Source organism: Hyla sarda, chromosome 10, assembly GCF_029499605.1.
Source record: "Hyla sarda isolate aHylSar1 chromosome 10, aHylSar1.hap1, whole genome shotgun sequence".
NCBI classification, from domain to species: domain Eukaryota; kingdom Metazoa; phylum Chordata; class Amphibia; order Anura; family Hylidae; genus Hyla; species Hyla sarda.
Genome location: NC_079198.1, coordinates 98,615,330 through 98,640,832, shown reverse-complemented (window position 1 = coordinate 98,640,832; position 25,503 = coordinate 98,615,330). Strand labels below are relative to the sequence as shown.

General features: G+C 43.0%; 1 protein-coding gene across 8 annotated transcripts in view; it reads left to right on the top strand.

Moving 5' to 3' along the window:
- Window positions 1-25,503, top strand: part of SLC2A5 (solute carrier family 2 member 5) — a 72,697-nt gene that overhangs the window by 21,991 nt on the left and 25,203 nt on the right. For 4 of the 8 annotated variants that reach the window (XM_056542981.1, XM_056542983.1, XM_056542982.1 and 1 more), the window contains exons 2-4: window positions 16,764-16,864; window positions 20,387-20,485; window positions 23,920-24,080. In XM_056542981.1, the coding sequence (XP_056398956.1) occupies window positions 16,764-16,864; window positions 20,387-20,485; window positions 23,920-24,080 (361 nt within the window). Of the gene's footprint in view, window positions 1-4,672; window positions 4,796-11,990; window positions 12,015-16,763; window positions 16,865-20,386; window positions 20,486-23,919; window positions 24,081-25,503 lie in introns of those variants that run through there. The other 4 variants (XM_056542986.1, XM_056542984.1, XM_056542980.1 and 1 more) reach the window with 4 other exon arrangements.

The window sequence follows — 25,503 nt, the reverse complement described above, 5'->3', positions numbered from 1 at the left end:
AGTACGAGACCCTGCATCGGTCTCCTGTTCACCCGCACTATAACCCGGTGTATCGGGTTATAGAACGGGTGACCATTTTCCTTTAAAGAGGACCTGTAGCCAACTGCCTATAATGCCCAGGCAGCCTTTGCTGGGAGTTGTAGTTTTGTAGTCCAAATTGTTAATTTTTTTTTTGTTAAATCACATCCCAGAAAAATTCAATAAAAAGTGGTCAAAATGTCACATATAGGCAAAAATGGTATCAGTGAAAACTACAGATCACAACGCAAAGAAATGAGCCTAAAATATAGCCTGTATATGGGAAAATAAAAATATCAGAATATGGAAATATTATGAAAATGTATTTTGTAAAAAAAAAAAAAAAGCATGTAAACATGGGTATCATTTTATTCATGGTGACCCACTGAATAGAGAGTACTGGTCTTTTTTTACCATAAAGTGCACTGCGTGAAAACAAATTAACAAAATGATGGTTTTCTTTTCAATTCCCCCCCGAAATAGTTTTTTTTGTTGTTGTTGTTGTTGTTGTTGTTCTGTACATTTAATGGTAAAATAAAATGTGTTATTACAATGTAAAATTGGTGGCGCCAAAAACAAGCCCTCCATGGGTCTGTAGATGGAAAAATAAGGCGAGGAGAAGAAAAACACAAAAATGAAAATGGGCTGTTTCCTTAAAGTGGTACTCCGCCCCTAGACATCATATTACCTAGGAGGATAGGGGATAAGATGTCTGACCCACGAGTTTGGGTTTCTTCACACTCATACAGTCCAATTCTAAACATTATATTAACATATATATTGCTTCACTATTACATCACGTGCACCAGCCTCTCCCTTAACTTAATTTCCACACTTGGCAGTGGTGACCTGCTAGTGATCAGTGCATGCTATGCTTCATGCTTAATGTCAACACATTGCTCCTTCCTTTATTGGTTGATACGGATTTGATTATCTTACTAAGAAATTAGCAAAATGTGTGTTTCATTGTGACCCGAAAGCAGCATGTCAGCAATTTCCTGAAGCAAGTCTAGTGACTATAAGCAAAAGGGTGTCTATTTCTTTATGTCAGGGTTTCCCAACCAGGGTGCCTCCAGCTGTTGCAAAACTACAATTCCCAGCATGCCCGGAAACCCCTTGTCTGTTCAGGCATGCTAGGAGTTGTAGCTTTGCAACAGCTGGAGGCACCCTGGTTGGGAAACATTGCTTTATAGTGTGTATCAGTTATTTGTGGCTAAAAGATATTATAAAAGGTGCTTGATATACAATGTATCAGACTAGTTGTCATGAGTGGAGATCTAACCACTGGCATCTTTACCCATCAGCAAAACATAGGGGCCTGTGAGCATATTATGGAGCGCAGATGCCTTTAACCCATTAACAGCAGTCATTTTACCCAAAAAACTACGGCGAAACGGGAAAAAAATCATTGTGCAACAAAATTTACGAAAAAAACGCCATTTTGTTACTTTTGGGGGCTTCCGTTTCTACGCCGTACATTTTTCGGTAAAAATGATACCTTATCTTTATTCTGTAGGTCCATATGATTAAAATGATCCCCTACTTATATAGGTTTGATTTTGTCGCACTTCTGGAAAAAATCATAACTACATGTACGAAAATGTATACCTTTAAAATTGTTATCTTCTGACCCCTACAACTTTTTATTTTTCCGCGTATGGGGCGGTATGAGGGCTAATTTTATGCACTGTGATGTGTAAGTTTTCAGCGGTACCATTTTTGTATTGATCGCTTTTTATTCATTTTTTCATGACATAAAAAGTGACCAAAAATGCACTATTTTGGACTTTGGAATTTTTTTGCGCGTACGCCATTGACCGTGCGGTTTAATTAACAATATATTTTTATAATTCAGACATTTCCACATGCGGTGATACCACAGATGTTTATTTTTATTTTAACATTTTCTTTTTTTTTTTTTTTTTATGGGAAAAGGGGAGTGATTCAAACATTTATTAGGGAAGGAGTTAAAGGGGTACTCCGGTGGTTACACATCTTATCCCCTATCCAAAGGATAGGGGATAAGATGCCTGATCGCGGGAGTCCCGCAGCTGGGGACGCCCGTGATCATGCACGCGGCACCCCGTTTGTAATCAGTCCCCGGAGCGTGTTCGCTCCGGGTCTGATTACTGGCGACCGCAGGGCCGGCGGCATGTGACGTCACGCCTCCGCCCCCATGTGACGTCATGCTCCGCCCCTCAATGCAAGCCTACGGGAGGGGGCGTGATAGCTGTCACGCCCCCTCCCGTAGGCTTGCATTGAGGGGCATAGCGTGACGTCACACGGGGGTGGATGCGTGACGTCACATGCCGCTGGCCCTGCGGTCGACCATAATCAGACTCATTTTTATGAGTATGGAAATACCCCATATGGGGATGTAAAGTGCTCTGCAGGCGAACTACAATGCTCAGAAGAGAAGGAGCGCCATTGGGCTTTTGGAGAGAGAATTTGTTTGGAATGGAATTCAGGGGCCATGTACGTTTACAAAAGCCCCATGGTGTCAGAACAGCGGACCCCCCCCCCACATGTGACCCCATTTTTAAAGATACTCCCCTCACAGAATTTAATAAGGGGTGCAGTGAGCATTTACACCCCACTGGCATTCGACAGATCTTTGGAACAGTGGGCTGTGCAAATGAAAAATAAAATTTTTCATTTTCACAGTCCACTGTTCCAAAAATCTTGTCAGACACTTGTGGGCCGTAAATGCTCAATGTACCCCTTATTACATTACGTGAGGGGTGTAGTTTCCAAAATGGGGTCACATGTGGTTGTGGGTCCATTGTTCTGGCACTATGGGGGCTTTGTAAACACACGTGGCCTTCAATTCCGGACAAATTTTCTCTTCAAAATCCCAATGGTGCTCCTCCTCTTCTGAGCATTGTAGTGCGCCAGCAGAGCACTTTACATCCACATATGGGGTATGTTCTTACTCAGAAGGAATGGTGTTACAAATTTCCGGGGCTTTTTTCCTATTTTCCCTTTTTTTTTTTCATTTTCCATCAATCTTAACGAAAATTCGTCAAACACCTGTGGGGTGTTAAGACTCACTATACCCCTTGTTACATTCCGTGAGGGGTGTAGTTTCCAAAATGGAGTCACACGTGGGTATTTATTTTTTTGCCTTTATGTCAGAACTGCTGTAAAATCAGCCACCCCTGTGCGAATCACCAATTTAGGCCTCAAATGTACATAGTGCGCTCTCACTCCTGAGCCTTGTTGTGCGCATGCAGAACATTTTATGTCCACATACGGGGTATTTCCGTATTTAGGGGAAATTGCGTTACAACTTCTGGGGTCTTTTTTGTGAAAATGAAAAATATGGGGCAACACCAGCATGTTAGTGTAAATAATTTTTTTTTTTTTTTTACACTAACAGGCTGGTGTAGACCCCAACTTTTCCTTTTCATATGGGGTAAAAAGAGAAAGAGCCCCCCAAAATTTGTACAGCAATTGCTCCCGAGTACAGAAATATGACAGGGCTCTGATGTGAGAGAGCATCATGCGTATTTGAGGCCTAAATTTGGGATTTGCATAGGGGTGGACTCGGATGCAAGCATTACAATTGGCTCCGCTATCAAAAATATTCTACGCCAGTGATTCCCAACCAGGGTGCCTCCAGCTGTTGCTAAACTCCTAGCATGCCTGGACAGTCAATGGCTGTCTGTGAATGCTGGGAGTTGTTGTTTCGCAAAAGCTGGAGGCTCCGTTTTGGAAACATTGCTGTACGATACGTTTTTCATTTTTAATGGGGGGGGGGGAGTGGAAGGGGGTGTATATGTAGTGTTTTACTTTTTATTTTGTGTAGTGTAGTGTCTTTAGGCTACATTCACAGGGGCCAGGATTTTCGGTGAGTTTCCCGCTGGGAGTTTGAGCTGCGACGGAAAATTTGCCACAGCTCAAACTTGAAGCAGGAAACTCACTGTAAACCCGCCCGTGTGAATGTACCCTGTACATTCACATGGAGGAGGGCAAACCTCCAGCTGTTGCAAAACTACAACTTCCAGCATGAACAAACAGCAAACCGCTGTCTCAGCATGCTGGGAGTTGTAGTTGCGTACCTCCAGCTGTTGTATAACTACATTTCCCAGCATGCCCTTCTGTGATCAGTACATGCTGAGAGTTGTACTTTTGCAACAGCTGGAGGCACACTTGTTGGAAAACCTTCAGTTAGGTTTTGTTACCTAACTCAGTATTTTCCAACCAGTGTGCCTCCAGCTGTTTGGGCATGCTGGGAGTTGTAGTTTTGCAAGATTTAGAGGGCCACAGTTTAGAGACTCCTGCACAGTGATCTCCAAACTGTGGGACTGCAGATGTTGCAAAACTACAAATCCCAGCATGCCCAGACAGCAAACTGCTGTGTGGGCATTTTGGGAGTTGTAGTTTTGCAAGATCTAGAGGGCCACAGTCTAGAGACCACTGCACAGTGATCTCTAAACTGTACCCCTCTAAGTCTTGCAAAACTACAAATCCCAGCATGCCCAAACAGCAAACAGCTGGGCATGCTGCGAGTTGTAGTTTTGCAACATCTGGAGGGCACCAGTTTATAGACTACTACATAGTGATCTCCAAACTGTCGCCCTGCAGATGTTGCTAGGCAAGTACTCACCTCCTGCCGCATGCTGCACAATCTGGAGGATTGCCGCTGCCCGGTAAGGGACCTCCGCCGCTGCTCACATCACGGTTCCCCTGCTCTGCCTGGACTACTGTGGATGGTAGGATGGTATAATCGTGATGTGAATGCACCCCAACTCTTCTCTTACAGGTGTTAGGGTGGGTGAGTGGTGTTAATATTGATGTGTTTACATTGTGTTTGTTCTTCATGGTGTTATTGCTTGCATTGTGAATTCATATACCTCTGCGGGTTATGACAAGATAATGTATATCTTCTCTCTGAGGTGTGTTGCCTCGGTACACTGTTGTATTTTATAAATTGAAAAACGTAATAAAAATTATATAGATAAAAAAAAAAAAAAAAGAGCCGCCTCTGCTTGTAAATCTCCAACACCACTGGGTGTATCTAGACCATGACTCGCAAGACAATGGATATGGGCAGCACAGACTCTAACCACTGCAGCAAATAGTCCATAAATCCTATTTTGTAGCTCTCCCATGGCACTTGGGCCTACCTTATTTGCTCTTTCACTCAATCTTTTCATGTTACCTACTGATGTGGTACAGGGTTAGACAGAGAGTCAGTTTCCCTCAGGCTCAACCCTCCTGGATGCCCTCAGTTGCTGCCAACCTTCCTTGGCATTGGACAGGTCCACAAACTTGTCCCTTTATTACTGTCAGGATCCTCAGGACTGTGAATTTTGTTGCTCTGTTGTTCCAGCTCTGTGACAGCGTTCCTGACAATGTTTCTCCTCACTTTCTTTGGTGCCAAACTATGAGACTATATAGACTATATAGCCAGAAAAAAGTTTTTGCCATAAATGGCCGATGGATAAAGTGTACTGCCACCTTTGCCAGAAAATGGACCGCAGAATCACCATAAAGGCAATCCATGGTCCCTGCAGTGTACAGGCTTCTAGTGCAAGAAAAACCAATGACAACAATGTTTAAAACATAACATTTTTGTTGTACAAAAAAAAGGTTTCTCCTTGTTTTTTTGTTTTGTTTTTTTTGCAAATAAACTAAAACACACCCAAACTGTCCCACAGTGTGTTTTTTGTGAAAAAACGCTGCGGCCAGGTGTTAGCTGCAAGTCAATAGGGATTTGCAAAACACAATACCCACATGGAATTTTTCTTTTTGGCCTTTTCACTCCTCTTTGGTCTTTTTCTGCATTTTTTAGCTCAGTGGCAGTTTTTATAAAATGCAGCATGTTGAGACTATGGTGTCTTTTCACTGAATTCTTTTCACTGCAGGGACCAGTGGGGAGGGTGAGCTGGTCCAGGCCGTCCATCTTAACCGGGAGGCACTCTTTTCCGCTCCGGGCTGTCCCCGGACTAGTGATGCTTCATTGACGCTGCCGCACAAGGATGTCCATGCTGGGCAGACATATGACGTCAGGGGCGTCCCTGCACACAGACGTCTGCTGCGCACGGATGTCCCTGCGTGGTGGCATCAATGCAGCGTCACTAGTCCGAGGATGGCCCAGTGAAGATGGACAGCCCGTACCGGCTCACCCTCCCACCGGAATGCGGACGGTCACTGTAGTGAAGATGGACGGCCTGTCTCACCCTCCCTGGATGGTCTCTGCAGCTACTAGAGCAACAGCTGGGGAGGTGATGACAGGGGGTCATATGGACAGGGGGGGGATATTGACAGGGGGGTCTGGATGATGACAGGGGGGATATTGACATGGAATCATATGTACAGGGGGGTCTGGATGATTACAGAGGTGGGGGGATGATGGATGATGACAGGGGAGGGGTGGATGATGACAGGGGGGGTGATGTATTTCCCACCCTAGGCTTATACTCAAAAAGTTTTCCTAGGCTTTTGGGGTGAAATTAGGGGCCTCTGCTTATATTCAAAATGGCTAATACTCAAGTATATATGGTAACCTAAAACTGGTTTCAAGATTTAAACAATCAGGAGGAGTCACTTACACCCTCTTGCACCAAGCTTATTTCTGGGGATGGCTGAATAAAAACAAAAACAAAAAAAAACATGTACATGTCAGCATCTGTGTAAAAAATATAGCATTAGGGTGAAATGTTTAGAATAACATATTCTTCCTGTGACAACTACTAATATTTAGCAAGCCCTGTTGTTATCACATTTTACCCCATACTATCCATTACTTAGGTTTATGCAGTATGACTTGTTGTTTTACATATAATGACATGTTAATTGATACTTTATAACCTATTATTTGTTATGTCATGTCTATAATCTATTTTTAGAGACTATTTCTATGTTTATAACATGCCCCATTTAGGGGAAAATTTAGCCCTATTTGAAGCACAGATAGATTACCGATGGCACAGACATAACTTCCTATAGCATATAAAGTTAACCAGACCATGCAAACAATGTATATTTAACTAACCACGTGGCCTCAAATGAACCGTGCACTCAAACAAAACTTGGCATTGCTTGTGAAACTTCTGCTTGGCAAAAGCAATGCTGAAAAAGAGTGTGCAGATAGCGTGTAGTATTACAAAAACCTACAAGAAAAATGGGACTGTAATAGTACCACAATACAATTTTTAGTAATCCAGCAACATGATAAAATCATACAAGTACATTAGAAAGCCTCATGTAGTATTCCATTTTTAATAAATCCTGCAACATAGATAAAAATAGAGCCTAAGGACCCTTTCACATAGCGGGATTTTCAGCTGGAGAAATTCTGGTCCTACATTTCACAGCCAGCAGGCACCGGCAGAACAAGCTAATGCTAGGACTGCTTGGAAATGTGTGTTCAGGCGGATTCTGCAGAATGCATTGACATGTTCCTACTTTCTGCATGTCCAGAATTTAAATTACCGGGGGGCAGTTGTTTCAGTCGGCGAAATTCTGCCATATGCAAAGTGCAGAATTCCACAGGAGTCTGCTGCAGCGAAATTTTAGAGCAGAATTTACCACCAGATTCCACTCAGAAATCCCACTGTGTGAATGGGGCCTAACAGTCCGGAACCCATCAAGCTTCTTGCATGTATACATTTTCAGCTTTTCATACACGGGTAGACTTCTTTTTAGGTGTTATAAATATTTTATGGTGAAACATACCTTTTTTATTTTCCTATTTTCCCTTTTTTTTAATAAAAGGGCTTGTTTTTTAAAGAGTACTTGTCACTAAATAAACTTTTTTTAAACTAACTACAGCTATGTTCACTAACTACTCCTAACACTCCTTAGAAAAATGTTCAAAGCTTTTAAAAAGCTCTGTATCATACCTTTAGTCTTGCTCACATAGTAAAATCTTGCAGCAGAAGAAAGTGGATGTTTCCCAGTAGGCATGACATCACTGAAGCCTGCTGGGGACCACTTCCACCCTCACATGGTTGCAGCTCTGTGATGAATAGAATACCTCAAGCTTTGTGCAGCAGCTTTCAGTCTGTGTATCTTTCAGTGAGGCTCTGTTCAGCTTTTAGTCTGTGCAGCTTAGCCTTTGCAGCTTTCAGTGAGGTTCTTTGCAGCTGTCAATCAAGTTTAGTGCCGAGAAAACTTTCTGAGTTTGGTCTCCTGCCATTACAAGCAGGAGACCAAAATCAGAGATTTTGACCAGACGGAATGTGTTCTGGCCAAGAAGGGAGACCCCTGCTGGCCAGAAGTATACAGCAGAAAAACTAACATAAAACTTTATTTTTTTCTTATGGAAGCCAATTACAAAAGTTATTTATTTGGCATAAGGAATCAAATATTAAAAATTATGTTTAACCTCTTGGGGATGCAGGGCATCCCCGATTCTTAAAGGAAAACTGTCAGCTTGCTCCCCCCGCACTAACCAGTGGTACCTGGCTTACCGTACCTGGATCCTTCCCGCCATTCAGCCGAAATCTTACGTGGATAACTTTTACACTAGAATCCCTCTCTCCACATCCCTCGTCGCCAGATCCATGCTCGCTTGTGGGACAGTCCGGAAGAATCAAAGAGGCCTTCCTTCCTATCCCCTGCAGACTCCTATCCCCTGGGGTGAGTCCCGTGCCTTTTTCTATGAAAAACTGTTGCTGGTCCGGTATAAGGACAAGAGGGATGTCCTTATGCTCAGCACAATTCATGGGAACGGCAGTACCCCTGTCCCTGTGCGAGGTACCGCTGGATCGGTCCTCAAGCCTGATTGTATTCTGGACTACAATCGGTATATAGGGGGAGTTGGTCTCTCTGATTAAGTTCTCAAGCCATATAATGCCATGCGGAAAACACGGGTATGGTACAAAAAAGTTGCGGTCTACATGGTACAGGTTGCCATGTACAACTCTTTTGTACTTTCCCAATATGCTGGCAACACAGAGTGTGTCACAAGAGGGGCATTCAGAAGGACATCACCACTCAATGCGACACTTGCCCCGGGCCTCTGAGTTAAAAATTGCTTCAGGGAGTATCACACTTCCATGGAGTACTACATTTGTAATCCTTTCCCTAATTTTAATTCCCCAGAATTTCACTCCAATGTACCAGTTAAGAGTACATTGTCTTCCAAAGTTTAAAACCTAACACCTCCCCGCCCCCAAAAAAAAAAAAACATAGACCTATTTCCCAATACCCCTGATAATATTTTTTTTTTTCCACCAAAAAAAAAAAATGGGTCATGGGACACAGAGTCAACAGCATTGGGGGTTTGCAGTTTCCTCAAATGCACAGTGCTCTCTCCCCACCTGAGCGGGTTGCGCATTTGAGGTAACAGATTAGGGACGGCCACACACACATTTCCAGAATGATGATTCAGAGCAGGGGTTGGGATGGGCATCATTTTTACTTTCAACTATACTCTGGGTCATCATTCTGGGAATCTAATTGGCATATCAGTAATAAAATAGCAATTTTCATTTTCCCCAAACTACACTTGATCCATTCCTGGAAAATAAATTTAGGGAACACCCGTCTGTTCCAAATGTCCACTTCACCCCTATACACCTTCCCTAGGGGGTGTACTGTTTGTAATAGGCTCACATGTGGGTGTTCCTTTCTTGTATTTTCCTCTGAATGTATGGAACTGTCAGTTAGGTCCATAAGAAACATTGGCCGCAAATGCAAATTTGCAGGCGACATGTCGGAGTCACATGTTAGTTGTTCCCAGAAAGATGAAACGGAGCATAGGTTGAAAATTGCAATTTTCAAAAGCTACCCTTCTTCTATTCCTGGAAAAAAAATTTAGGAAACACCTGTGCGTTCAAAATGTCCTTTTTATCTCTATACCCATTCCTCAGGGTGAGTACTTTCTGTAATGGTGTCACATGTGGGTGTTTCATTTTTGTATTTTCCTCTGAATGTATGTAACCATCAGCTACTGATATGCCATAGGCCACAAATACAAAGTGACCTCTATGACTTCTGAGCCTTGTTGTCTCCCGCCCAGCACGTTACCCCATATGTGGATGTATTTCCATAGTCAGGAGAAACATCCCTCCAAAATTTGCAGCCAAATTTCTCCCATTACCCCTTGTTAAAATGTAAAAAATTGGGTAACCCCAGCATTTTAGGGTCTGACGAAGCACTGCTTGTTCAGTGCGAAAGCAGCTGTTAACCTAGCCGTCCACGGAACCCTGGCGCCCCACTGTTTGATGTTTATGCACCGTCTAAGGAATAAATCTACCACTTGCAAGTCTTCTGAACCGTGAGTGCTCCCTCTGTTTTTGTTCTTATCTTGCTGGATATTGTGTGTGACAGTAGAGAGGTTGTAGCACAGGAAAACTGCTTGGAAAAAGTGGGACTGCTAAAAGGTATCTGCTGCTGTTGGTTCCCGTACACATCGAGGAGAGTCGTGTTCCCTTTCGGCAGTAGCCGATCACTGTATCTTGGTGTTTCTTTCTCATTGAATACGTTTTACCTAGAAAAGAACAACAATTCTGCAAATTTTTTAGTTTTTTTTATTTGTAACACTACTCATTTTATAGAACATGCAGTGTATTTTATGCCTTTATGTGTTTTACTGACAGACATTTTTGCACTGCCATAGGCAGGACCTGATAAGCAAATATAGATGGCAAGTTTGTTAGGCCCCTGAAGGCCATGCCAAACTCATCAGCACTTTGCAAACACATTGGCCCTTATTTACTATTCTAAACCCGACCTCTTTTGTCGGGTTTTTTTGTCGCATCTTTGTCTGCGCCATGTCGCAGACATCGTGCGCCAGTCTGCGACACGATGCAACATTTTTTCCCGACGGACCCGATGTGGATTCTCCCAAACCCGAAAAAGGGGCGTTACCCGACATTTCTGAGCTTTTCCACGTATTTATTAAGGTTTCCAACCCGAATTTGTTGAATTGTTGTGGATTTTTTCCCGACAACTCAGAGGAGTTGGAAACCAAAATCAACAAAACCCACGTGCGACAAACAGGATGCGACATAATAATAAATACCAGGGGAAAAAAGCAGTCGGGTAAGAAAGCAACATAGACTTACAACCCGATTTTCTTAGTAAATGAGGGCCATTGTGGGGTTGTCAAAGGGATAAAGGATGAATGAATAGGTTGGGATTGGAGTTGATCTATTACACCCAATGGTGAGGGCCCTGGCACAACTTCTGTGCCTTATACTTACCATAACATGATAGTACAGTGGGTTGTAGGAATGACCTGCAAATCGAGATGTCCTATTTTGTAATGGGGTGGGAAGATGTCAATGGGTTATCTCGTGGACCAGTAAGCATTGTGTAGCAGAAGGTTGGCTGCCCTGAGTGAGGCCTGTAGTGGGACCTGCTTAGTTCAGACCTGTGGTATAGTGGTCTTATCAAAATAAGAGTAGTCCTTGGGAAATGGTTCTTATAAGGCTGGGAATAATAGTGACACTTCTTGTGTATGTATCCAAGTAATTATTAAGTTGAACTGTAGAATGTGGAAGGTTTGGAAGGTCTTTGAGTAATCTATGCAGGCCTGAGGTACAAAGATCATTCAAACTGTGTTCCAAAACGCTTCCGAAAAGCATTTAGTGCCACTTAGGGTGAACTACAACCACCAAGCTTCTGTACCTCATATAAGAATTGTAACGACAAATCATTGCATCCCATTGTGTGTGAAGAAAAGAAATGTAAAAAAAAATTCAGTTTTTTAAAGAACATGGGGGGGGGGGGGGGATTTATCAAAACTTGTGCAGAGAAAAAGTTTACCAGTTGCCCATAGCAACCAATAAGATGGCTTCTTTAATTTTTAGAAAGGCCTCTGGAATATGAGAGAAGCAATATGATTGGTTGCTATGGGCAACTGGTCAACTTTTTCTCTGCACAAGTTTTGATAAATCTCCCCCATGATCTGCAACTGTGTCTTTAAAGGAGAACTATTTGACCACCCTTCTACAAACCTGTGGCTTTTGCAAGGTTGTTGTCTCAGGCTTTCAGGACATACTGGGAGTTGTAGTTTTAAAATTAATAGAAAGCTACAGGTAGGAAATCACTGCCCTAATGGATATTTATTCTGTAATGCCATTTTCTGCTGGAGTTCTCTTTTATTTGAGGCCATTATGAGTGAAGTGATGTCACTAATCTCCTGCTTGTGGCCGGATTCTTCTCCTGGTGAGAGATACTGTATATGTTTTTTTTTTTTTTTTTTTGCCACTACTATAAAAAACAACAGCCTTATAATTAATTATGTAGGAGAAGGTAAGTCCGTTACTATTATCAGGTGAAGAGTAAAGTCTGCCCTGATGTTACCATTTCTAAAAACAAAGTCAATATTTCTGAAACTATCACGTGTACTACCTGGTGCGGTTACCTTTCTTTTCTTTTTTTTTGTATATACTAGCTTAATACCCGGCATTGCCTGGTTTTTCCTTCCTAAATCTTGTTAGGGAGGAAAATAAACAAAGGAGGAAGCTTTTGATTTCATATCCCATCCTCATATATTGTTGTCATATCCCAACCCCATATCCCGTCCTCATATCCCGATCTCCTATCCCGACCTCCTATCCCGTCATCATATCTCGATCTCATATCCCGTCCTCATATCTCGTCCTCATATCTGGACCTCCTATCCCGTCCTCCTATCCTGACCTCCTATCCTGTCCTCCTATCCCGTCCTCCTATCTCGACCTCCTATCCCGATCTCCTATCCCGACCTCCTATCCCGTCCTCATATCTCGTCCTCATATCTCGTCCTCCTATCTCGACCTCCTATCCTGGCCTCCTATCCCAACCTCCTATCCCAACCTCCTATCCCAACCTCCTATCCCGACCTCCTATCTCGTCCTCCTATCTTGTCCTTCTATCTTGTCCTCCTATCTCGTCCTCCTATATCGACCTCCTATCCCGACCATCTATCCCGGTCCTCCTATCCCGGTCCTCCTATCCCGTCCTCATATACCGACCTCCTATTCCGACCTCCCATCCCGACCTTCTATCCCAACCCGTAATATGTGTACCAGGTATTGCAATATCTCCAGCCGTACGGAAGTTATGCTGGAACATACATTTCCCATTGATTTGCATGGGACTATAAACAAAAACCCTGACACTCACAAATGGGGGTAGTTAAGGGTTAAATGAACTATCCTATATTTTAAGTGGACATATAAGTAACATGTGACCAAGTATTATCGAAATATCTACAGCCCTTTGGAAGTTATGCAGTAACATATATTTCCCATAGACATAAACCCCGACCAATGGGGGTGAGTAAGGGTTAAATCACCTATCCTATGTTTGTTGTTGACATATAAGTAACATGTGTGCCAAGTTTCATGTTAATATCTTTAGCCGTTTGGACGCGATTCTGGAACATACACATACACACGTTGAGTTTTATATATATATATATATATATATATAGATAGATAGATAGATAGATAGATAGATAGATAGATAGATATATTGGGGACCATATTCATGATCAATCTCAGTAAATGCATTTATAGAGTAATATTCCACTTCAGAGGAAACACTATCAGATCTTGATAAAGAAGTAAATCAATGGTCACTGACCATTTCGAGGAATGCAGAATACACAAAATTACTTAGAGAGAATTTGTTATATGTTGTTTTATTATTTATTTTTAATTCCCTAATGAACATAAATATGCTCTCAATTTACATTTCATCAATCTGTCTTTTGATTTACAATACAATGAACACTGGGAGGATCAATTGGATAAACATGAAGTGAAGAAAAATTGATGAATTCAAGTTATCCAAGATTGTCTTGCTATTTGTAGGGTTATTTTATTTTTTATTTTTTTTATTAATTTAATATTTTGACACAAGGTGATTCATCACTGACTATACACAGGTATACATGCTATTTAGAAAGCACCACAGCACCCATAAACTTTGTAAAACCTCACCACAATAGCAGGATTCTCCGTACTGAAGGAAAAAATAGAACAGGTTAGTCTTTGCGCAAGTAAGAAGAAATGGTGGTTCTGTCTTGTGCAATATTCCCCAATGTGTGGTTCTGCAGCTATTGCAAAACTACAATTTTCTTAAAGGGGTACTCCACTGCTCAGTGTTTGGAATAAACTGTTCCGAACGCTGGAGGCGGTGCTGGGAGCTCGTGACATCATAACCCTGCCCCCTCATGGTGTCACGTCCACCCCCATAATGCAAGTCTATGGAAGGGGGCGTGGCTGCTGTCACGCCCCCTCCCATAGACTTGCATTAAGGGGGTGGGCGTGACACCATGAGGGGGCAGGGTTATGATGTCACGAGCTCCCGGCACCGGCTCCAGCTTTCGGAACAGTTTATTCCAAACACTGAGCAGTGGAGTACCCCTTTAAACCCAAAGTAAAAGTTGTAATTTTGAAACAGCTGAAGAGCCACACATTGGGGAATATTGCACAAGACAGTACTACCATTTCTAACTTTGTGCAAAGACTACCCTGTTTGATCTTTTCCTTCAATATGAAGCATCCCGCTATCTACATAGGATGCAAACCTGTATCCAAATATATATATATATATATATATATATATATACTGCATGAACAAGACAATGGAAAAATAAAACAGCTGCTAAGAGCTGCGTAAACTGTTGAATAGCTGTAATGGTATAAAAGCAAACTTTAACATTCATGAATAGAAGTAAATAATGCGGCAACTTACCATTCTTCAGTGTTTAGGTTTTATTGTCCATTCTTAGTGGTGTACAGGCAGGGTGCATTAAAACAAATAAGAGCACCACCATAAGTCAGGCAGGCTGACTAAGGAGCAGTTGTGCTTAGGCTGGGGGACCGCATACGGCAGGGGGAGCTGAAAATTTGCGCTCCCGTATGTAATTCATTTCAATGAGCTGACTGGAGTGAAACGCTGACTCCGGTCAGCTAATTTTTGCCCCATATGCGGTTTTCCCACCACACCTAAAATCGTGGTCGATTACGATTTTAGGTCCGGTGGAAAACCGCATACGGGGCAGAAATGAGCTGAGCGGAGTCAGCGTTTCACTCCGGTCAGCTCATTGAAATTAATTACATACAGGACCGCATACGGGAGCGCAAGTTTTCAGCTCCCCCTGCTATATGAGGTCCCGTATGGGACAAAACGTAGTGTGAACCCAGCCTTAAAAAGACAGACAAGAGGAGAAATAGGGAATTGCATTGCTGAGAAAAGCAAAATGTATCTTTCCTGGAGCTAATGGTTGCCAAACTTATAAAATTGTCTTTTTATTTCTCAGCGAAGTGTCAAGGAGGTAAAACCGTGCTGCTCAAGTGCCACTGTCTGTCACGCCTCCTTGCTTGCCCTCAACATCCAGCCCCTCCTAGACTGATGTACAAGGCTATGTGTGCGCAGCCTGAACGCCCCAAAACATGTTACTGTTTAGAGAAAAAAAGCATAGAAGCATATTTTTAACAAGAAGGTATCTGTTTCAGGAATATATTTCAAGTTTGCCTGCACTCCCTGTTGGGTAGGGGTGCTAGATACTCAGCTGCATCCTCCTCAGTGTGCAAGTGTGCAATTTATATGAGCCTTATTGAAGATTTATACATGCCCTAATGTCGTTGTGTTCACACAACCTAACTAGGTGAGCCTCTGTCTTGACTAGGGGAGAGTAGAGTTACGCTACCCCTTGCACCCTGACCACCCCCTTTACTTACCACCATCCCCACCAAGAAACACAGACTCTTTGTATGGTGTAACGGCCACAGCGGACCAATAGTTTTATTAAACAAGTAACAAATATGTAACATCTTTACACTCTCTTAATAAATAATAAACAAAATTAAATAACAGTATTTGAAACACCTCATACAGGGTTAACATACCCTCCCATACAAATATAAATAACCCTCACAATTCTGGAAGGGGACCTGAAGGAAGCTTCTCGTCCAGGCACTGTCTCCTACTTTGCCCTTGGTTGACCATCACCGGACCCAATGGCACCACCTTCGGAGACCCACTCTGTCCCTTCCGCTAGGGACCCCCATGATTAGCTGGCTACCAACCCAGCTCCCCCCCGCCATTATGACCAGGGCCGCCACCATCCTTCCAGCATGTCTCCAAATCCCCCTCCAGCTCATGCCACCGTGACAGAACGAAGCCAAGCCCCCACATAATCCCAAAACTCCCACATATCCAAATCGTCACCTAAAAGGGGCGGACGGGACACGGCTTCTCCCAGCAGACTGACTCCTCCTCTTCCTGTTCTTCCAAACCCTCGTGCCCTTGCCTGCCTAGCTCCTCCTACCTTAACCCCTTACCACCATTACTCCACTCTCTCGCTACCTACACCCCCTGTCATGTGCCCCCTCCTCTCCCATACTGTACATTCCGGGGGCTTTCTAATTGAGTAAAGTAGTGTGACCACCTGTGTGCCAATTTTAGTTCCGATGTATCTAAAAAAAAGTACAAGTAACATATTTTTAATAATTAATATCTTTTCCCTTAAAGTATATTATTAGTAAGCTCAGCTACCTATGACCTCTTCCTCGCAGATTGGACTGCAGGTTCATTGGGCAGGTTCTCTTTAATCTGTTTAACAACCACAGATGATCCTAGATATAATTATATAGCCAATTATTACACTCCAGCAGCCAAATGACTGCACTTTTTCACTGATATCACAGCTGTTACTGTTTACTATAGAGTTTTGTCAGCGTCTCCAGTGAGAAAAAAAGCCTACAAAACAAAACAACTAATTTCCCTTGATTTGATAACATGGTCAAAGGTTCAGAACAAAGTCTCTTTTCGCTTACTTCATTCCACAGTATTGGACCGAGCAGTGCAAATCCAACGCTCAGGGGCGACAGCACTGATGGCTCAGGAGACAGACTATGGGGATTCTGCAGAAGCCGTGGAGAGAAAAGGGGTGAGTGATGATCCAGGACATGGGTACCCCACTTCCTAGGATACATGTCATACATTTGCATGTTCTTAAATTTTTAGCTAGTTTTGTAGCTGCAAATATTTATATTAAGCTTATCTCTACAAATAGGGCTGTTAAAGATGATAGATAATAAAAGCTGCAGGAAATGTTATAACATGGAAAACCAAACATTACTTATCTGTCAAATCCACTGCAGCTCCAGTGCAGATGCTCTGGTGGTCCTTACCATCTTTTATTTATTACCAGTCCTGCAGTGATGACTAGATGTTAATTTATGTAACCACCGCAGCAGCAATGGTAGCATATATTTGGCACATACTCTAGCTAACAGCCTACAGTTTGCTGTGGGTGCTCTGCTTTCACGGCCTATACGATACTTTCTTCTTTCCAGAACTTGTGTGAGCTGTCTTCCATGTAACCTCCCTGGCAGTTATTGGGAATACAAGCGCTTGTCGCTGTTGATAGCACAGTTATATGCACTGCATTAAAGCGCCATCACAAATAATATACACTTATTGGCAAAAATGTATAGAAAGATAGAAATGTCAGACTGCTGCTATACTGGGCATGCATATATGTCTCCGGCAGATATATATGTGGTGTCCTGGTACCGTATCCTAGCCGGTACCTTTTATTGTGGGTCCCCATAGCCAGAATCCTTAGGACGTCGGGGTCCCAATTGTCTAGTTCACCCCTAGTCACCTCTCATCCAGTTGGTAATTGTTCAGTAACCACATAGGATTTGGATGTATAAGATTGTATAAATGTAAATAAATAGTTAATTACCTGCCCATAGCGTAGCAGGACCTGCGGGTCACGTAGTCAAGTGAATTTAATGGTATTTCTGCTTGGGGACCTTTGGAGGTCCCTATGACGTAATCAATCCCATCACACTGTGTAACAGTGAATGACGGATGTTCGGACCAATCAGATTAGCCCCGCCCCCTGCCCATATAAGGGAGCGGTGGCCATGTTCTCGCTCTCTTGTTCCTGTGCAAGCAAGCAAGAAGCATCTGCGCTGCTGAGATCAGTGAGTCTAGGCCTGAATGTTGCGGCGATGGTCGATAACTTCTAAATTTTGAGTGTATCAATCCCCACGCACTCTGCAGGATCACCGGACCTTATCTATCTCCTAAATCTGGACAGATCTGCAATAACTACCCTAAATTCAGAGACTTTTAATATCATTCAAGGTCCGCAACAATTGTCAGTCATTGAGATATATAGAGACTGTTTGCCTGAGACTGTCATTGTTCATTGGATGTACTGCAAGCACTTAAGTAAAGTTTGTTCAAGTTCAAGTACCTTGTGGACCTTCAGTCATTTTATTACATGCACCTATCATTTCTGGGAAGGGCGGCGATAGGCCGGAGAATTACCTCAGCATACTAGCTCTCAGCCTGGCGTCACGAACTATAGGGTTAACATTAACCCCTTATCTATTACAACATCCCAACTACCCTACACCCCACAAGGCTTACCACATAAATTATTACATGTGTGGTCTGTTTAGACAATGGGTCTTGCCACAGGAAGGCATAAAACTGCTACCTCTGATGCCTTATAAAAAGGCTCTCAGAGGCTACTTTTGGGTAGTTTACCTCGTGCTGAGAGATCCTTGACTGCTAGACATTCGTCTATGAAGCATTGAAAGACATTTTGCCCAGTTGAAAGACTTTGACAGGGGGGCACATCACTGGACTAAGAGAGCAGCATTGTTGCTTTGACTAACTGTGCTCAAGCTAGACTGTTCTGACCAAGACAGGAGATATTGGGAGCAGTGGTTATGTGAGTGCACGCACACATGGAAATCAAGTTCCCGACAATCCAGATGGATCACCAGTAGAGAGGATTGTTTGATTTTCAGACAAGCTGTCCTAGCTGCTAGGGGGATGATCTGGGAAGTCATTGCTTATGACAGTCATTCTGGCATTTTCTTAGCAGGATAAAGCTTGCCCATCCACAGCAAGAGTTTCCCAGGAATATCTCTGTCAGATTGCAACATTTCCTTGGTCTAAACAGTAGCCGATTTATCACCAATTGAGCATATATGTCACCAGCTGGGATGCCAGCTTTTGCAACCAATAAGTGTGCAGGATCTATCGGCTAATGTGCTGCAGGATATCATACACAACCATGCCCACCTGTATCCTGGCAGGGCGTAGAGTTGGCATTTTTAGCAGGAGAACGCTTGCCCACCCACAGCATGAGTTTCCCAGGAATGTTTCCACCAAATTGCAAAACTTTCTTGGCCTGTCACCAGATTTATGGCCAATCGAGTATTTATAGTGAGACAGCTTCAGCAGGCTACGACAGGTGCATATTTTTCATGAGTGTAACAAGTGGGTTTTTACAACACAAACATGACATTTTAAAGCTGGTTTCACACTGTGTAATCTCCGACCGAACGAAATCCGGTCAGAGATTCCAATAGTAGGCAGCTATAGTGAGCAGAAATGGCAATGTGTGTAGAGCAGAGATCCGTGGAAAGTCCACCTCAAAAACTCTGCAGTGTGCACTGTGCAGCGGAATCTCATTGCCAGCATTGCTGCAGCAGAATTTCTCAGAAGAATTTCAAAACCAAATTCTGCTTGGAAATTCTGTAGTGTGATCCTGGCCTTAAAGGAGATGCCCGGTGCAGACTTTTCCTATTCCATCCTGCCCGGGCTGCAAAAAAAGAGAAAACAAACTTTCCCTTAGCTTCCTACGTTTCCCCGGAAATCCGCAACAGCCGGGCTATCTACTACCTACTTCCCTTAGCCCGATACGTCACACGGCGCTTCAGCATATCACCAGCCGCAGCTTTGTCCCACCTCTGCCGGTGATAGGCTGAAGCGCCGTGTGACGTACTGAGCTGAGGGAAGTAGGAAGCAGACAGCCCGGCCGACCGATCAGCTGTTGCGGAGCTCCGGGAGAATGTAGGAAGGTAAGTGAAAGTTTGTTTTCTCTTTTTTTTTGCAGCCCGGGCAGGATGGAATAGGAATAGTCCGTACGGGACATCTCCTGCAGTCTTAGAATTATTCAGCCCCCTGAAGGGAATCCCTCATTATAGGACACATACAGGGGAATTTATCATTGTCTGTGTAAATCAGGTTATTTTTTTACAACGTTTGCCTGTTTCATGTTTGCTTGTTCATTATAAAAAGGTTTAATAGTTTAGATCTAAGATTTCAAAGTGTGGTCTGGGCTGGTGTGAGATTGTGCATCCAATGAGAATAGTGGGATCGGGAGACATAGCTGTTGGCCAAACAAGCATTCAAATGACTAAGGTCTATTGAGTATGCTCAGCTGAAGACCACTCCTGTATAAGTTAGCCCCCCGAGGTTTATCCACGACATGAAAGGATGTTCTATGCAGTTGCCTAATGCTGCAAAAGACTTTATATCACTCTTGGCTGGAATAAACAGTAGCTGAATGTGAGATCTTTGAGATCTTCAGTGCACCTATTACTTATGTTATATTGGTTATTGCTCTGTATTATTTTGTCTTCTATTTGATTCACAGAAACTGACATCCACCCTTCTTCTTGTGACCCTGGTGGCCACCATTGGATCATCTTTCCAGTATGGATATAATGTGGCTGCAGTAAATTCTCCTGCTCCTGTGAGTACCTATACTTAAAGGGATACTGCAGGAAATCACTTAATGGCTTGCCTTGGAATATTGCTTTAGAGGTAGCTGCAAAAGTCTAGATGGGGCATAAATGGTTAATTATAATATCAAACTGGCCTATTGACCATAGCTGCTTCATGTATGTATGTCAGGTGTGGTTACATTTATACAATTATTATGATTATATAATTATCCTATATAGAACTATCCAAGGCTTGGGATCACACTTGCATTGGTGCCTTTACTATAGGGTCTGTAAAAAAACAAACAAACAAACAAAAAAAACAGATAAAATAGGGCAGCATGTGTGCTATTTTGCTTGTAAGGTGCAAAACACCATAACGAAAAGCTAATGAACCCCATTAAAGTCAATGGCATCTGTTGAAGGGGAGTTGGTGTCCAGCATTTAATAGATCCACTGGTGCGATTTTATTGTTGTTGTTATATTAGAAAAAAACATTTTATTGGAAATATATCAATCTGTACCTCAATAAAAGACTCAACTCATTTCTTTATACTTTCCATCCCTTTTGAAAACTCTTGTACATTGTACATTTCCATGTTTTTTTTTTTTTTTAAACTAATGCATTAATGAACTAAGCTTTATTTAAAGGGGTACTCCGGTGCTCCAGCGTTCTGATGTCCCGTCATGCCCCCTCCATTCATGTCTTTGGGGGGGGGGCGTGTCGGCCAACATGCCCCTCCCATAGACATGAATGGTGGAGGCTGGGCGTAACATAATGAGGGGGCGTGGCCGTGGCATCGCAGCCACTGCCGCAGGAACCTGGTATTTGTTTAGAACGTCGGCTGCTGCGAGAGTTCGCGGCGGCCCCAGCAGCGGGACCCCTGCGATCTGACATCTTATCCCCTATGCTTTGGATAGGGGATAAGATGTCTAGCAGTGGAGTACGCCTTTAAATTTAATATTCAAATTGCTGAAGGACATAAATCTTAAAAATCTTAAATCTTCTTTTAGGGTACGTTCAGACGAGCGGATTTACAGCGGATTTTACGCTGCGGCTCTGCCGCTGAAGGAAGGGCTGCGCTGTACGGGGCCCCGACAGCCCGCGGGAAGGGGGCGTGTCGACCTCCGCACAAAGTGGCGGCCGACACGCCCCCTCAATACAACTCTATGGCAGAGCTGAAGCGCTACCTTCAGCAATCTCCGCCTCTGCCATAGAGATGTATTGAGGGGGCGTGTCGGCCGCCGCTTCGTGCGGTGGTCGACACCCGCTATCTGGCCGGAGAGCCTGGCCCCCGTACAGAGAGATCGCAGGGGGCCCCAGCGGTCGGACCCCCGCAATCTCAAACTTATCCCCTATCCTTAGGATAGGGGATACGTTTTTCACCACTGGACTACCCCTTTAACATCATTGGGTCTATCCAACATTGTTTTTTCCACAATTCTTCTGGATCATCTCTGCTCCTCTGATGGTTATTAGGCCATGATTTGGATACAGGCAGCTCCCAGATTTTTGCATTTTAGAAAGCACATACTGATGTTTTGCCCAAAGATGAGCAGAATATCACAGTTTTAATAACCAAGTGTATAAACATTTTTTTTATGGCACATATAGCTCCACTGTTTGCTCTAATTTTTATTACAATTTTGGATTAGTAACACAAACAATTACTGAACACATATATTAGGAGCCCTAATGGTTACAAGATTAAAAACAAATTTACAGAGTATCGTATGTCGTTGTGAGTCAGTAATCCCATCGTTGGGCCGGGACATTTACATAACACGGTACTATGAAGCTGTACTTATGATGAATGCGTCAAATTATTAGAACTGATCAGTAAATGTCCATACAATCAGCTCATGTTCACACTGCGAAATTCCGCAATTCCTCACAAATTCCGTTCAGCAACCTTTGCCAAACGGAATTTGTGTGGAATTTCGCAGTGTGAACATGAGCTGATTGTACAGACATTTACTGATCAGTTCTATTAATTCGACGCACTCAGCATTCCTCTGGAATCCTGACGAAATTGCGGCGGAATTTGGCAGAATTCTGTGTTCTCTAAACAAGCCCCATTGAGTTCAATGGTGATTCCGCCCACAATTCTGCAAAATTTACAGACAGGTGTTGCGCAAAATGCAAAAAATCCGCTGTGCGAATGGGACAGCGGAATCCAATTAGAGTGAATGAGCAGTAAATTTTTGCAGAATTTCAGGCTGAATTCTTTAACAGAATTCCGCACAGAAATTCCGCTATGGGAACATGGCCTTATACTGTTAAAAGCTAGATCTTAGCAACAGGCCAAATTATGGACCATGTACGACTGTTTTGCTGCGGATGCAGTCACAGCTATAACTATAACATATAAACAGAGTATTAGCACCATCTAGAGCAGTGGTCTTCAACCTGCGGACCTCCAGATGTTGCAAAACTAAAACTCCCAGCATGTCCGGACAGCCGTTGGCTGTCCAGGCATGCTGGGAGTTGTAGTTTTAATTTAGCCAAACAACAAAAACGGCAAAACAATACATGCCGTATGTAGGTCCCGGGGGTACCAATATATAGCCAAAAACAAAGAGACCCACAATACTAATATTATTTCAAAAAGTATAACAATCTTTATTAGACAATAAAAAACAGTTTTAAAAAATTAGTAAAAGGCAGAGGATGACCTTACGCAGGAGACAACAGGTGCCAGTGGACCTGGTATGGGTAATGTAGGTATTCAGTCAAGAGCATACATAATATAAGGCTGGCGTAGCTGCATGCTTATAATATCGTAACAATAGATATAATATCTAACATACATTGAGGTAACATAGGGAGCAGCAATGCAATACAACAGACATAAATAGGAAATACCTAAAAAAGACTACCTGTCATATACCCAAAGGCCAGGAGCACCAAGCACCAACACCCCAACGCACGTTTCGCGTATGGGCTTCGTCACGCCCCCTGACGAAGCCCATACGCGAAACGTGCGTTGGGGTGTTGGTGCTTGGTGCTCCTGGCCTTTGGGTATATGACAGGTAGTCTTTTTTAGGTATTTCCTATTTATGTCTGTTGTATTGCATTGCTGCTCCCTATGTTACCTCAATGTATGTTAGATATTATATCTATTGTTACGATATTATAAGCATGCAGCTACGCCAGCCTTATATTATGTATGCTCTTGACTGAATACCTACATTACCCATACCAGGTCCACTGGCACCTGTTGTCTCCTGCGTAAGGTCATCCTCTGCCTTTTACTAATTTTTTAAAACTGTTTTTTATTGTCTAATAAAGATTGTTATACTTTTTGAAATAATATTAGTAATGTGGGTCTCTTTGTTTTTGGCTATATAGAGTTGTAGTTTTGCAACATCTGGGGGTCTGCAGGTTGAAGACCACTGATCTAGAGGATATTCTTAAAATAATCTTTTTCTGCATATTCTTTTTTTGTTGTTGTTTTTTTAGTTCATGCAAAGTTTTTATAATGAAACATACCTTGAACGATATGGCGTCCCAATGACTAATAACCTAGATACTATACTCTGGTCCCTCACTGTCTCTTTATATCCACTGGGTGGATTCTTTGGGTCCTTACTGGTGGGGCCTTTGGTCACCAAAATTGGCAGGTAAGTGTATTTGTGGTTTATAAGACACTAAGTATCATATACATAATTAATTCAATAATAGTTCTGGATGGTTGGTAAAATTTGCCTTTAATACCAGGATTTATTGCTATAGTTATATCGTTCAGAGATGGGAAACAGTCACAGATATTTGAGACACCCTGCATACACTGAGACATTTTGCATTTATTAAATATTACTCTGACTCTATAACATTGCCATAGCGCCCCAGTGCCAACATGGTGCCCCCATAACAAGCCAACCCCAATGCACCTACACAACTGACATTACCAGTTGCACTGTGCTCACAGGAATACCAGTCCCAGTGCCCCCCACCACAGTATCCCTGTATATTTCTATAAGGCTGGGTTTACACTAGCACAATACAGTTGCATTTTTGTATCCCTATCTTGGCTGTAAGTCCCAGCCCGATCATTTTACATGCAGCTGTAAGGCTAGGTTTCCACACAGGGTTTTTTCTGGTGTTTTTTTTTTGGTGGGGGGGGGGGGGGGTTAGGGGGGGACTGACATTGCAGTTGTTTTGAGTCTAAACCAGAAGTGTATTCAAAAGGAATGGGAAATATAAAGGAGGGACTTATACTTCTCCTTCCTACTGTACGGTGTCCATTTTAGGACAGCATCAGCCGTCAGCTGTACCTCGCTCATCCTTCAGCCAAAACAGCGTCCCGCCTCCTCCCTCCTCTGTCAGGCGTCAGCCAAAACCTTTGTCATCCTTAAGTCTGTCATACCTCAGATGAAAATGAAAGTGCTGAGTCAGCAGAGCTTTGGCAGACCTGCTAGTACAGACAGTGTGTGATTGGCTGCCAGCACAGATACTGTGATTGGTCGATGGGAGCGTAGGTGTGTGCGGTCCCGCTCCACTGTTTAGACACACTTCTTTACAAACACTAATCCTCTCATGTACCCAGCTTTTCCCGATTCCTGCAAAACAAACCTACGCTCTCAGCTTTTCCCGATTCCTGCAAAACCTACAGTTATGTACTCAGCTGTAGGTTTATCAGGAATTGTTAAAAGCTGAATACATAACTGTAGGTTTTGCAGGAATCGGGAAAAGCTGAGTACATAACTGTAGGTTTTGCAGGAATAGGGGAAAAGCTGAGAGCATAGGTTTGTTTTGCAGGAATCAGGAAAAGCTGGGTACATGAGAGGATTAGGGTTTGTAAAGAAGTGTGTCTAAACAGTGGAGCAGGACTGCACACACCTGCACTCCCATCAACCAATCACAATATCTGTGCTGGCAGCCAATCACACACTGTCTGTACTAGCAGGTCTGCCGAAGCTCTGCTCTGCTAACTCAGCACTTTCATTTTCATCTGAGGTATGAGAGAGTTTAGGTTAACAAAGGTTTTGGCTGACGCCTGACGGAGGAGGCGGGACGCAGTTTTCGCTGAAGGATGAGGGAGGT